Source organism: Agelaius phoeniceus, chromosome 11, assembly GCF_051311805.1.
Source record: "Agelaius phoeniceus isolate bAgePho1 chromosome 11, bAgePho1.hap1, whole genome shotgun sequence".
Classification (NCBI taxonomy): domain Eukaryota; kingdom Metazoa; phylum Chordata; class Aves; order Passeriformes; family Icteridae; genus Agelaius; species Agelaius phoeniceus.
Window position 1 is genome coordinate 22,931,505 of NC_135275.1, and position 13,096 is coordinate 22,944,600.

At 48.0% G+C, this 13,096-nt stretch overlaps 2 protein-coding genes across 8 annotated transcripts in view; one reads left to right on the forward strand and one right to left on the reverse strand.

Moving 5' to 3' along the window:
• Window positions 1–353: 353 nt before the first annotated feature.
• On the reverse strand, window positions 354–4,188 carry MBD4 (methyl-CpG binding domain 4, DNA glycosylase). Of its 5 annotated transcripts, XM_054639872.2 has the most exons (8): window positions 4,110–4,188; window positions 3,668–3,871; window positions 2,681–3,474; window positions 2,254–2,328; window positions 1,828–1,962; window positions 1,445–1,594; window positions 693–796; window positions 354–560 (listed from the first exon to the last, which is right to left on the reverse strand). In XM_054639872.2, the coding sequence occupies exons 1-8, from the start codon at window positions 4,133–4,135 to the stop codon at window positions 483–485; spliced, it is 1,566 nt and encodes a 521-aa protein (XP_054495847.2). In that variant the 5' UTR covers window positions 4,136–4,188; the 3' UTR covers window positions 354–482. The 5 variants fall into 5 exon arrangements, with proteins under 5 accessions (XP_054495847.2, XP_077040814.1, XP_077040815.1 ...); XM_077184699.1 differs by lacking the exon at window positions 4,110–4,188 and having other exon boundaries at window positions 3,668–4,066; XM_077184700.1 differs by lacking the exons at window positions 354–560; window positions 693–796; window positions 4,110–4,188 and having other exon boundaries at window positions 1,452–1,692; window positions 3,668–4,066.
• Window positions 4,189–4,258: 70 nt separating this feature from the next.
• Window positions 4,259–13,096, forward strand: part of IFT122 (intraflagellar transport 122) — a 30,170-nt gene continuing 21,332 nt past the window's right edge. For 2 of the 3 annotated variants that reach the window (XM_054640224.2, XM_077184704.1), the window contains exons 1-12: window positions 4,276–4,448; window positions 4,686–4,752; window positions 5,872–5,956; window positions 6,762–6,840; window positions 7,567–7,643; window positions 8,070–8,136; window positions 8,912–9,058; window positions 9,751–9,826; window positions 10,360–10,551; window positions 11,252–11,390; window positions 11,989–12,191; window positions 12,666–12,803. In XM_054640224.2, the coding sequence (XP_054496199.2) occupies window positions 4,408–4,448; window positions 4,686–4,752; window positions 5,872–5,956; window positions 6,762–6,840; window positions 7,567–7,643; window positions 8,070–8,136; window positions 8,912–9,058; window positions 9,751–9,826; window positions 10,360–10,551; window positions 11,252–11,390; window positions 11,989–12,191; window positions 12,666–12,803 (1,311 nt within the window). In that variant the 5' untranslated portion in view covers window positions 4,276–4,407. Of the gene's footprint in view, window positions 4,449–4,685; window positions 4,753–5,871; window positions 5,957–6,761; window positions 6,841–7,566; window positions 7,644–8,069; window positions 8,137–8,911; window positions 9,059–9,750; window positions 9,827–10,359; window positions 10,552–11,251; window positions 11,391–11,988; window positions 12,192–12,665; window positions 12,804–13,096 lie in introns of all 3 variants that reach the window. The other variant, XM_077184705.1, reaches the window with a different exon arrangement.

Below are 13,096 nucleotides of genomic sequence, written 5' to 3' on the forward strand. Positions count from 1 at the left end.
GAACGGCGCAGCACGGCCCGAGGGACCGAGAGCGGCCCCGGCTCCGGGAGCCAGAGCCCGCCTCGGGCCCTCTCCTGCCGGAGCGACACGGGGCCCGTCCCTGCATGAGACTGGGAAGGCGCCAGTAGCTCCGGCGGGCCGGGCAGCGGGCACGGAGCGGGGTCTGCTCCGTCCCGGGCTGCTCCCTGCACACGCTCTCTCCCTCAGCCCGTGTCCAGCAGCACTGAGATCAGAGCCCGACTGCTCCGGGCCCGGGACAGTAACGGTGGGCACTGGATGGCTGTGCCCAGCGAGCCCCCAGCCCGGGCACGCAGCTGCGGACACAGAGCTGCACTGCAAGAAGAGACAGCCACTACAAAACAGGGACACGTTTATTAAAAAAATAGCAACGACTCTAGCCATGACATCACAGAAATATTTACACCCAGAGCTGTGAGGGCACCCGAGGGGAGGTGGTGGGGCCAGGAAAGCCCCAGCTCAGCTCAGTCGATGCTCAGCCTCTCCCGGTTCTCCCACAGCCACGTGTGGTACACGTTCAACTTGTGGTCCTGTGGCTGCACCTGAGACACAGGGAAAATGTAAAATATTTACTAAAACACCTTAAAATATCTCATTGCTCCAACATTGTGAGTGTTGGTTTTCCAGTGCCAGGGGTCGGTGGGCACAAGTGAGACCCGAAGGGCACCACCCACCTCCTTCCACTCGTTAACACAGAAGATCCTGTAGGAGTCGTTGCCGTACTTGCCGATGCCGTGCAGCTCGATCGGGTACCGCCACGCCTTGCTCAGGTACTCACCTGCGGGGCAGGGCACAGCACTGAGCACCCGCACACACACGCCTGCCCTCACTGCCTGCACACAGGAGCACCCTGTGCCACTGTTACATGACTTCAGCACATTTCAAATGAAAACCAAATGCACCAGGTGTTTCCTGGTGCACGCAGACCGTGAATCCCCACGGGTTAATCTTAAACTGTGGTGTTTACATTCTCTGTTCAGGGAATGTGAATACCACATTAAACTGCTTTTCAACAAACCACCGTGGGAGTTTTAATCATAATCTCTCTCATCTGAACAAAATTCTCCTCTGCAGGTTCTGAGTATAGAATCAGAAAAATCCCAGGTGGAAGGGCCTTCTGCAGGTCACCAGAGCAATCCTGAGCAGAGCCACCCTGTAACAGTGCTCAAACACAGCAGCAGTGCTGCAGGTGCTTGGGTCTCTTCTACTCCAGCCAGTTTCTGGTCTCCTGCAGAACACACCGTGGCTGGCATTTCCCTCCCAGTTCAGACTGAGATCAGCAGCTTTGCCTGTGTGACACCAATGGATCCCAAGTGCTGCACAAAATAGCCACCAACCCACCCAATCCTCAGAGCAGCGTTTGCATCGAAGCTGTTTGTCTTTTGCCAGCATAACCAAGATGGTTCCAGATGTCAGGAAAACCCACCCGAGAACCTGATGATGGTTTTGGCTCTGAGTTCGTAGAGGCCCAGAGGTTTGAGCAGCTCTGACATTTCTTTCCAGTCTGCAGCCCTGGCTACCTCAGGAGAAGGATACTTCTTCAGGAACTCCCAGAGCACCGGAATGGCCATTTTCCCTGGTGAAAGAATCCGTGAGCAGGAGGCTGGGATTGAGTTCTCCTTCTGCACTATCCATATGCTTTCCCAAGTGAGCTTTTCCACGGTAAGGTACCAACTAAGGATTATTATTTCACAGTGACACACGTTAAAAAAAAATCAATTATTTCACTAATGCCATTAAAACTGGCAGCTGTTTCAGCCCTGTAACACCTCCCAACATCTACACACCTATTCCTGCTACTCTGCTTACCTGAAGTTTTGTTGAGAAATATGGTGGCAATGAGAAGCTTCCATGGATCATGGAAGAGTGTTTCCTGGATAAGATTGAAAGGAGAACGTGGAGGAGTCCATTTTCTGAGGGCCTTCCTTCTGGGTGGGCTGAGGGCTGTACAGGGGCAACACAGGAACATTTATTAGACAGCGAAGGATGGCTTTACCTATTTAATGAAAAAAAAAAAAAAAAGAAGACCTCTGAAGCATTATTGTGGAGGCACTGTGCATAGATGGAGCCACAGCACAGCAGTTCCCACACAGCCTTTACACGGCTGCAGGGGACTGTCCCACTTGGCACAGCTGCAGCCAGTGTCAAGCTGCAAGGAATTTTCCACACCATCACTCGATCCTGAGCCATTGTATCCCTTCCCCATAAAAAAATGTATTTCCCTAAATACAATACCTTCTTTGCTGTATTTACTGGAAAAATAGGGACTCGTTTTCCTTCTCTCCACTTGTGTTCGTGAGATAGACTCTTCTGTAAAGAAATAAACTTCAGCATTAAGAAAAAGCAGCAAGTATTTTGTTGTCATGTTTCACACACCACCTCTGCTTTATGCAGCGATGGAAACAGAAGGAATTCTTCTCGTGTACAGAACACAAGTGTACCTTAAATCTCCTCAGATTATTGCCTGACACTGTACAGCTTAAGAGCTTGGCACAGTAAGTTTCAGTTTTGAGTAAGTCTGCATTAATTTAAATGCTGTTGGATAAAAATGAGATTTGGATGTCAGAGCAGCTTGACCTGAAGCAGAACACGTGGCCTCAACAGCCAGGAGAGGCCTGGGCAGAAGGTGAGGGCTGGCATCACCCTCTGCTCTCACACGCACCTGGAGACATTGTGACTGCTGCGAGGCTGGTCCCGTGCCACAGCTCAGCATCCACCTCGGCGTCAGGCTGAACTCTCTGCTCACCCAGAGGCCCCGGCTCTGGCACCGTCCCTGTCTCCAGTCCATAGGATTTCTCCTCAGAGCCCACAGCAGGTGTGTCACTGGAGCAGGGCCCCTCCTTTGGCAGGTGAGCCAGCTCCCTCTGTGAGCCAGCCACTGGCCTGAGCCGTGCCCTGGCCATAGCTGGCAGACCTGTCCCTGCACCCACAGGGTCAGTGCCTGCTTCACCCACTCCCTGGCTGTCAGCTCCACGGACCCTCTTGTTCTGAACACACTTGGTCTCCCGTGTGTTAGAGACTCTTCTCTGCCTCTTGCTCTTGGCGTCACCTTGGTTCCTCCTTTCTGAGCCCTTCTCACGTTTCCTAGTTTGGACACTTCTCCCATCTGCCCTCTTTCTTCTGGTTTTCAAATTCTCCTCTGGGTTTGTGCCTACTACTACTAAATCTGTGCCTTCCACAGGAGATGTAGCATCTTCCAGGTGTCCACTCCCAGCCTGGATGTTCTGAATTCCAACCTCAGCACCATTCTGTGCATGGAGCTCCTGCACTTTGCTCTGACAATCCTCCTTTTCCAGGTCAGTCCTTGCAGCTCCTGTACCATATCCCTTCAATCCTGAGCGTGTGCTCCCTCGAGGAGCTGCAAAATCAAAATCTGCTGCTTTCAGTGTTGTCTCCCCAGTTTTCTGTAAATACTCCGCAAGTGCTCGTTTTGACCTCAGCTTCTTCCCTTCAGGGCTGTGGTAGGAAGGGAAAGTAAATTAGCAATGACTTTCTCATTCTACCGCTCTTTGCTTATACATCTTCAATAATACATGAAAACAATGCCAAAACGAAGGACAAAACCAGTTTTTGAGGGCGACGTGTGGGCAGATTTCTGTGGTCCTGCCAAGCTAGGCCACACGGAGCTCACCGACAGCCCCAGCCTCACCTTATGAAGTACACATCGATCCTCCCGGCCGTCCTGCCCGCCCGCCTGCGGCTGCTCACCCGCTGCCACCCGCGGGGGACAGCGCTCGGCCCCGCCGGGCCGTGGTCCCCGCAGCCGGGGCTGGGGCTGGGGCCGGGGCCGGGGCCGGGGCCGGGCCGTTCCGCCGCCGCCGCCGCCGCCGCGCCTCGACTGCCGCCCCCGGGACTGCAGGAGAAGAAAAGCCCGGGTAAGGTCCCGCTGCCGGCGGAGCTGCGGGGACAGGGGGGCAGGTCTGGGGACGGATCCCCACATGCCCCCGGGGCCGGGGCCGGGGCCGGGGCCGGGGCCGGGCCCGCATCCCGCATCCCGCATCCCGCATCCCGCATCCCGCATCCCGCATCCCGCATCCCGCATCCCGCATCCCGCTGACGAGACCCGCGCTCCGGGCCCGCTCCGCCCTCACCTGCCCACCGCTCCCGGCGCTGCCATCTCCCGCGCGCCGCTCACGTGATCCTCAGGGCCCGCCCCGCGCCCCGCCCCGCCCCGCGCCCCGCCCCGCCCCGCGCGAGCGGCCCCCGCGGCGCTGTCAGCGCCCCCTGGCGGGGTGGCGGACCCGCGGGCCGCGGGCGCAGGCGCGTTGCCCGTGGCAGCGGCGGGGCCGGGGAAGCGGCGCCCGGCGCGGAGCGGGTCCGGCTGTGAGGGGCGGTGCCGAGCCGTGCCGAGCCGTGCCGGGCGGTGCCGAGCCGTGCGCGGTCCGAGGGATGCGGGCCGCGCTCACCTGGCGCGACCGGGCCGAGCAGTGGTGAGCGGCCCGGGCACAGCCGGCCTGCCGGCCCGTTCCGCTCCGAGCGGCTGCTCGGGGCTGCGCGGGGCTCCCAGCGCGGGGTCGGGCCCGGCCGCTCCTGCCGCTCGCGGTTTGTGGGCAGTCACAGCCACGCTCCCTGGCCGCTGCAGTGCTGGCCGGGCGGCACCTCTGGTCAGTTCCTGTCTCCTGACACCCCGTTCTTGGTTTGTTTGTTCGTTTGTTTGTTTCCCGCAGCATTTACGACCTCGCGTTCAAGCCGGATGGGACCCAGCTGATAATTGCTGCTGGAAACAGGCTGCTGGTAGGGAAATCTCCTTGTCCTCACTCCTTTCCAGCTGTATGAGCATGATTTCTTTCACATTAACTTATGAATATAACCTATCTGAAATCCCCTTATCTCTGTCAGTGCAGCCTCCCAGCTACATACATATTAATGCAGGCCAATTCTAAAGTGTTTTGAAGCTTTTAAATATTTCTTACCAAGTTTTAAGCTCTATTTCCAAAAGTAATGGGATTTAAGTTATTTGTGTCATCTCGTCCTCTTGTGCGGTGCCCGGGGTTTGAGGTCCATGAACCCGCCCCTAGGCCTGGCACAGCACAGGGGCCGTGCTGGTGCAAGTCTCCTTAAATCTCTGTGGCAAGGGCAGAGGCTCAGACCCGTGTCCTGGCATTGTGGTGACAGGACAGGTGTGGGAACATTCACCTCAAGCTGTCTGTGGGTCCTTGGGGCTGCTGCAAGAGCAGCTCAGGACCAGCTGCTCACAGGTCCTGCGAAGCTTCCAGGTGGGGCAGGTGTAGGAGCTGCAGGAAGGGGCAGATGGGATGGATGGATTGTAGAGTTCAGCATTGCAGGACAACTGCTGTTATTCAGGGCTAAAGCAATCATGTATTTAGTGATGCTCCTTTGCAGTAATTTATTATGCTTAAACATAAAATGCATAGAGAGATGTTTTAACAGCAAGATGTAAAATATAAAAATAAAAGATAAATGGCCAATAAGATGTAAAACAAGCTGCCAAACAAGCTGTTGAAAAATGTCCTTTGTGCATGCTATTTTCTAGTACTGACTTCTTTCTAAGAATCTCATGTTACAGAGAGCTGTTTCTGTGCTAGAAAATGTTTTGTCTTGTATGAACTATATGAAATCCAAAAAGCAGGCACAAAAGGAAGTGCATAATCTGCTGGCCTTCAGTAATTTTATATCCCAGCCCTCACACTGGAGGTGTTTATGCCAGGTTGGATGGGGCTTGCAGCAACCTGGTTTAGTTGAAGGTCTCACTGCCCCACGGGGGCATGAAGTGAATGAGCTTTAAAGTCCCTTCCCACCCCAATGTGGTTCTCTGATTCAATGAAGGGGTTTTTTTTGCGTAAGTTCTTTTGTTTGTATATTTGGATTGGTTTTTTCTCCCCATTTGAACAGGTGTATGATACTTCTGATGGAACCCTAATTCAGCCTTTGAAGGGACATAAAGACACTGTGTACTGCGTGGCTTATGCCAAAGATGGTAAATAGCACCCTGGGGCTCTCTTAGCCTGGTTTGTAGAGTGCATCTCTCCCACTGCTGATTGCCCATGGAAATGGAGAAGTGGGCGTTGCTCTGCTCGCAGTGTGGGACTGCTGGGGTTTGTTCCTTAGCAAGTGCTGGGTTTGCTGTCCAGTGGAGGCTGTGATCTGCTGTGCAGATCTACCTGCACAGGTCACCAGTGACCCAAGAGCTGTGGTCCCACTGCTCCTCCTCTTTGACTTTAGTGTTAGGCTTAACTCTGGTGAAGGGTATATTCATGGGTAACATGAGGAGAGGGCTCACCTCAGAGATTCCTGCTTCTACTGCTCATCTGCCTCTGAGTTTTATTCCTGTATTTCCTCTGTCCCAGAGCTTCCTGATCTCCTGATCCTTCATATGTTACCTGCTCAGTGCACTCTGCTTCCAGTTCTCTCATGGTTTACAACTCTCATTCAGTGGGACTCGCTCTGTGGGCTGGGGGGGCCTTCCTGCAGGTGCTGCTGTTTGGGTGATGGGAGTTCCTGTGACACTGTACCAGTTTAACTTGTTTCCCATCAATCTCCAGCCTGGGCTGGACAGCACTGGAAGGACTGGTTACTAGCAAGGCCATGGAAATGGTATAGTAAGTACAGCCACTGGAACTCCATGTGCCTGGGGAAGCACCACCACATCCAGGACTCAGTGTCAGCCCCTTTATTACTTGAGCCTTGTCAAGTTCAAGAACTTCTTGCTCTCTCTTTGATTCAGTATTTGGAGTGAAAGTGATTCTTGTATGTGTGGGATTTAAATTATCTCTAATTCCTAGGCAAGCGTTTCGCATCTGGCTCTGCTGATAAAAGTGTGATAATTTGGACTTCAAAGTTAGAAGGAATTCTGAAGTACACGTAAGTGATGCTGTTCAGTTCTGTGCTTCAGAAGCTGATTTTGATTATGCACTGCTGCAATTAAAGAGCACAAGCTGTTAGATTTGGGAGAAGGTTCACTAAGGTCAGAGAAAAGGGGCGATAGGGGAGGGAGGAGGAAAAGAGCAGCTGAAGTATCTGAGTGAGGCAGGAAAGCAATTAAAGGCATAAAAGGAACTGGGGAATCCAGAGAAATCTGTGAATTTAGAGGGCTGACAGAGAACTAGGGAAAGTCAGAATAGGTCAGAATAAAATTAAACATAATATGACCAGTCTTCTATAATAAGCCATAATTCTGGTTCAAAGATCAAATTAAAGATGGTTTGTCACTTCTGGTATATTTCAATCATTTGGCTCTGTTTTCAGTCAGCCCTCTGAAGCAACAGCTTCATGTTCTCCTGAGTGCACATTTATCAGGAGTTAGCTGGTCACTGCACAGAGCCTGCACAAGCACACTTGGTTTAGGATTTGGATACAACCTTCACAGTTGCTGTAATCTTGGTGAAATACAGTGAATCCTGCTACTTGGAGACAGTTTTTACAAGGTTTATTACTTAATTACTTTACAGTAATAGCAGACTTACTTGATGTACTATAAACCAATCCAATTATTTTGGCATCTGCTAAAGCTTTCAGCTCACTTGCTGAAAGTCAGAAAAGGGACATTTAAGAATGATTTATTGAAATCTGATTATAACTTCATTCTAGGCATAATGACTCTATCCAGTGCGTTTCATACAATCCTCTCACTCATCAGTTGGCATCCTGCTCGTCTGGGGATTTTGGTATGTCTTCTCCCTTGAACTTTTCCATCAAGACAGTGAATTCCATTACAGCTGGATAGCTTAGCTAACTACAGATAGGTACAGCTCTATGACTCCAGGAGAGATGGGACACAAAGCTATCTAACATTCAGTGACATTGGATACTGATTTAAACCACTTAAACTCAGTGAAAAAGGACAGTAGTGAGGGGTCACAGGATCAAATGTGCTGCTCTGTTACTGGAGTTTTTTGCAGAGACACCCTCAGTTATTTAGATGGATTTTTTTTCCATTTAATAATAAATAATATGTATTTAAATGTCCACTAGCAGTGTACAAGACTTTGGTGCCTCTAAAATCCCAGCTGAGTTCTCTGACAGTATTGGTTTCCAGTCTGAGCTCTGGCACATACTCACTTGTCATTGGCTTTTTGTTTTCTTTCATCAAGGCTTGTGGTCTCCGGAACAGAAGTCAGTCTCTAAACATAAAACAAGCAGCAGGATTACTTGCTGTAGGTAAGTTTTAAGGGTTTTCTGTGTCATTTAAGTTAGTTTCAATACAAACCATTTCAAGTAAGATGGAAGCTTAAAAAAAAGGACTTTTCCCTCCTTCTTTTTCAGTAGCAAAGTGTTGGGTTATGCTTGGTCCTGTTTATAACCAAGTCCTTCTGAAGGCATCAGAGACAGATTCTGGTCTTGAGCAGGTGTCTTAGCTGTTCTTTCCCTCTGTTCATCTCTCTTGTGCAACAACAATAAAATGAAGTTACAGGAAAAATAATTCCAATGTTTGTTTGTCGTTCATTCCCTGTACTGTTGGTGTTTTCAGCTGAAGAAGGTATTACCTTTGTGGGGAACCTGAAGCAGGAATTCATAACTGAAGTCATTCATCTGACTGAAGAAGAGACCAGAATAGACCCTAGGCCTCCCCTGTCCTACACCAGACAGTTCCATCTGATCATGTTCTAAATGTGGCTTTTAAAGCATTTGGTCTGCTCCCTCCCAGACTGCCATCCCCAAACTGGATCTGACTTATGTTACAAATATTGCAAGCTTTAATTTATTATTTTACTTCTGTGTATATGATAAAATGTCCTTTATGTAGAGAGTGCTGTTCCTATAAATGTGGATTTAGATGCATAAACAAACCATAGGATTACTAGCCACCTCCCAGAAGTCCCTCTTAGAAATACACTTTAATGTACCATTCCTGTGTGAGTGTGCTGTACACCATCCTGCCTTCCTGCTGCTTGTTTGTAGTAGTTTACTCTTCAGTGTGTCTGTGTTTTCTCAGCTGGACAAATGATGGCCAGTACCTTGCTTTGGGGATGTTCAATGGCATTGTCAGCATAAGGAACAAAAATGGTGATGAGAAAGTGAAAATAGAGAGGCCAGGGGGCTCTTCCTCTCCAGTATGGTCAATTTGTTGGAATCCTTCCAGGTAAATAATTTCATCCTTTTTTTTCATTCTGAATAGATAATCCTTGGCTTATTGATTGCAGAAAGGCTTCACTTCTATCCCTGTTGGAGCAGGTTAATTCCCATATGTGTTACCTTCTTTAAGTGATTATATATTGGGGTTCTGGCTTTGCTGCCAGTCTTCAACTGAATAGAGAACCTGGGAACAAGTTTAGATTGGAGACATGGGATTGTTTAGGTTGAAAAAACCCTTTGAGACATTGCAGTAATCCATTTTGTGCAATACAACAAGACATCAAATCCAACCACTCCCACAGCACTGCCAAAGCCACTACTAGCACCTGTCCCCAAGTGCCACATCCACACAGCTTTTAAATCACTCCACCCCTGATGGACAGCCCTTTCAGGGAAGAAATTTTCCCAATACCCAGCCTAAACCTTCCCTGGCAAAGCTTGAGGCCATTTCCTCTTGATGTGTCCCTGTTCCTCCACTCAAGCTTTGAGTTATTCCTGTAGAGGATACTGGTTTTGATTTTGTGTCCCCAAGCTGTTTTCCAGAGGTTTAAATGACAAACTGCTGTCCTTTCAGTTTGTGACTTTTAAAGAGTAGCATGAAGTGAATTCTACTATTCTGTGACTTGGTTCTGTTGCTCTAAGAGATTTGTTAATTCAATTGCTATAGAATTGCTAGTTTGTTTTGGTTTTTTTTGGCAGAGATGAACGCAATGACATTTTAGCTGTGGCAGACTGGGGTCAGAAGCTTTCCTTTTACCACCTGAGTGGCAAGCAGGTATGTCTTAGAGAGTTTATTCAAGAGTCACAGGGTATTTTTTGTTCTATTTTGTGTCCCACAATCAAAATACTTGTATACAGGTGCTTTATTAATTTCATTAAACGTCTTCTGTTTTCCCAGCCTTTTATGAGTCTACTTTTTTTTAACCATTCCTCCTTCAGCTCTTATTCTCACATAGCAGCTCCCCTGCTGTCTCACAGTTCTTCCATTAAAGCCTTACAACTCTGCTGACTTGTGTGACATGGTTCACTGGTTTGTAGAGAACATCTTTGTGGGTTTTTTCAGCTGGGCAAAGGGGTTTTGTGAGTTGTTGTGTTCTGAGCAGAATGGTTTGGGACTGGAGGGATTCTTGGATGTATTTTAGAGCTGTCTTTGGGAATCTTAATATAGCCACTGGTTCTGGGTATTGAAAGTCCATGCATGGAGGAGATGAATGGTGTCAGCGATGGCACTCATTGTTTTCAGGAAAGATGAAGTGATCCTTTTGTTAATGTTTTTGATTGGGTTTTTTTGTTTATTTTCCCTTGTAGATTGGGAAGGACAGAGTGCTCAATTTTGACCCGTGCTGCATCAGCTACTTTACTAAAGGAGAGTATCTCTTGCTGGGAGGTTCAGACAGACAGGTTTCTCTCTTCACAAGGGATGGGGTGCGTCTGGGCACTGTGGGAGAGCAGAGCAGCTGGGTGTGGACCTGCAAAGTTAAACCAGACTCCAACTATGTGGTGAGTAGGGACGTTTTTCTAACATTTTCACAGGGAATTTGTTAGTTAAAGTAGGATCATACATTCTCAGCTTAGTTGCTTGGACGTTCCTGCCGAGGCAGTAGAACTTCAGCAGTCACTAGGGAGGTCCTACAACTGCCACTGGAATTACATATATCTCACAAAAGTAAAACCTGAGCTGTAAGAAGGATCTAAGGAGCATAACACCTGCTCTCAAGTCGTAAGGCATTTGCTGCATTTTGGTTAAAAAAGAGGAGGGAAAAATAATTTAAAGTATCAGCTAATAACTTCTGGACTTGACCAAATCTAATTCCATGATGGGAAGAAAATGCCTACAGGGCAACTGTCAGGCTAAAATGCTGCACTCTTGAGTCCTGTACAAGAGGGAAGAGAATTAAAGCAAATTTAAAAGTGAGCAAACAAACACACCCCCTCTGTGTGTTTGTCTAATCAAATCTAACCAAAACCCCAACCAAATAAACTCAAGGCCCCCCTCAGCATGGTGGTCTCCATGGTCTGTGGTGAGGTCAGTCCATTCTCAGTGCACTTGTGCCATGGTTAAATATAAGTCAGCTGTAGCTGGTGTTGGTCTATTCATTATGCAGGAAGAGGGACACTGTCTTCATATAAACACCACACCCTCTGTCAGTTCTCACCTGTTTGTACCAATTAACTGAAATCATTCCCTTCTTGTGTTCAGGCAGTAGGGTGTCAGGATGGAACAATCTCCTTCTACCAGCTGATTTTCAGCACTGTCCACGGCCTCTATAAAGACCGCTACGCCTACAGGGACAGCATGACCGATGTTATTGTCCAGCACCTCATCACTGAGCAAAAAGGTAATTCCACACTTGCAAGCAGGCCAAAGCTTCATGCAGCTTGTTTTAATTAATATCCATCAGGACACTTGGGATATACTGTACTGCATGTACCTGACAGGCTGTTGTCATTGGCAGTCAAACCATGGAACACACTTTGGATGAGGAGAGGGCAAACTTGGAGTGTGCAAGTTCAGCACTGACAAGATTAATGAAAGATGTGGGCCTTGGCAAAGAGACTGGGAGGGACAGGGGCTCTTAAAATAAGGTTCTAATCTCTGAAAATGAGATAAAAATACTATGTATTATATTTAGCTTTTATTTTCCTTACTTGTAACCTCAAGCATTTGTGCTTATTTTGTTTCTCCATTTCTGCTGTCTTTTTATGGCAAGGATTTGAAGTACTGCTCCAGAATGTGCTGTTCATAGAGGGTGGTAAACTGTGACAGGGATAGTAGATTACGTAGATGCAGAGCAGCAAACGTATCTGAGCAGGAATGTGCTTTGAATTTTAGAAGTGCTCTAGGGAGATTCAATTTTAGTGTATTAGTTCTCTGATTTCTGTATGTTATTTTTGTGTCAGCTTATACTTTATCATTTTGGTGTTTTTTCTTTCTAGTTAGGATAAAAGGCAGAGAGCTTGTGAAGAAAATTGCAATCTACAAAAACAGATTAGCCATCCAGATGCCAGAGAAAATCCTGATTTATGAGTTGTACACGGATGACTCTGCAGATATGTACTATCGGGTGAAGGAAAAGATCATAAAGAAATTTGAATGTAACTTGCTGGTGGTGTGTTCAGATCACATTATTTTATGCCAGGTATGTGCCTTAAAAGCTAGAATAGTGCTGGGGTGTGTTCAGTGTTCAAGGCAGCTGTCCCAGACAGTGGCTGGCAGGGCATGAGCGTCCTGTGGGATCTGCTGCAGCACTTGCCAAGGCAGTCCTGCTGTGCCCTGCTGGGCTCACATGCTGCTGGGCAGCCACTGTGGCGTGGCTCAGGTGACTCTGGTTCAGTAAAGCAGGCTCTAGAGTGAATTTGATAAATTAGCACAGAATCCAGGGGTTCTTTTGGGTGGGAGAAGACTACTAGAAAAAGATTGGGGGTGTTTGTTTTTGTTTGCTCATAGGATTGGAAAATCTTAAAGAATTCACCCATTAAATTAAATATTTGACTTCATGATTTTTAAATGTAGAAGTAGACACACCTGCTAGTATGGGTGTAAACATCACACATCAGACACAGATTTTTGTCTTCACCTCCAGGCTGTGTTTTATACCTTACTGTGTCCTTAGGAGAAGAGACTGCAGTGCCTCTCATTTAGTGGTGTTAAAGAACGAGAATGGCTGATGGAATCTCTTATTCGTTACATTAAAGTAATTGGAGGACCTCCAGGAAGAGAAGGCCTCTTAGTTGGTCTGAAGAATGGTCAGGTAACACATCAGCTCTGGTATGTGTCTTTCCACAGCAAACAAAATGTGTTCTGTGCTCTTAGAGGGAGACCTTAGGAGAAGCAGGCTCTTCTGCAACCTAGAATTTTATTTGACAGTCTCATTTTGGGATTAAAAATTAATTACTTCTGTCTTTCACATTCTCTGACAATAAAATTCATATAAATATGTTTAACTGGGTCTGGAGGTTTGTGAGTTGTTAGTATCAACTGACAAAATTGAGTTCTTGGTGAAGAGAGCAGGTTTGCCTTTAGTGGGGGTTGGAGGTGTGTACA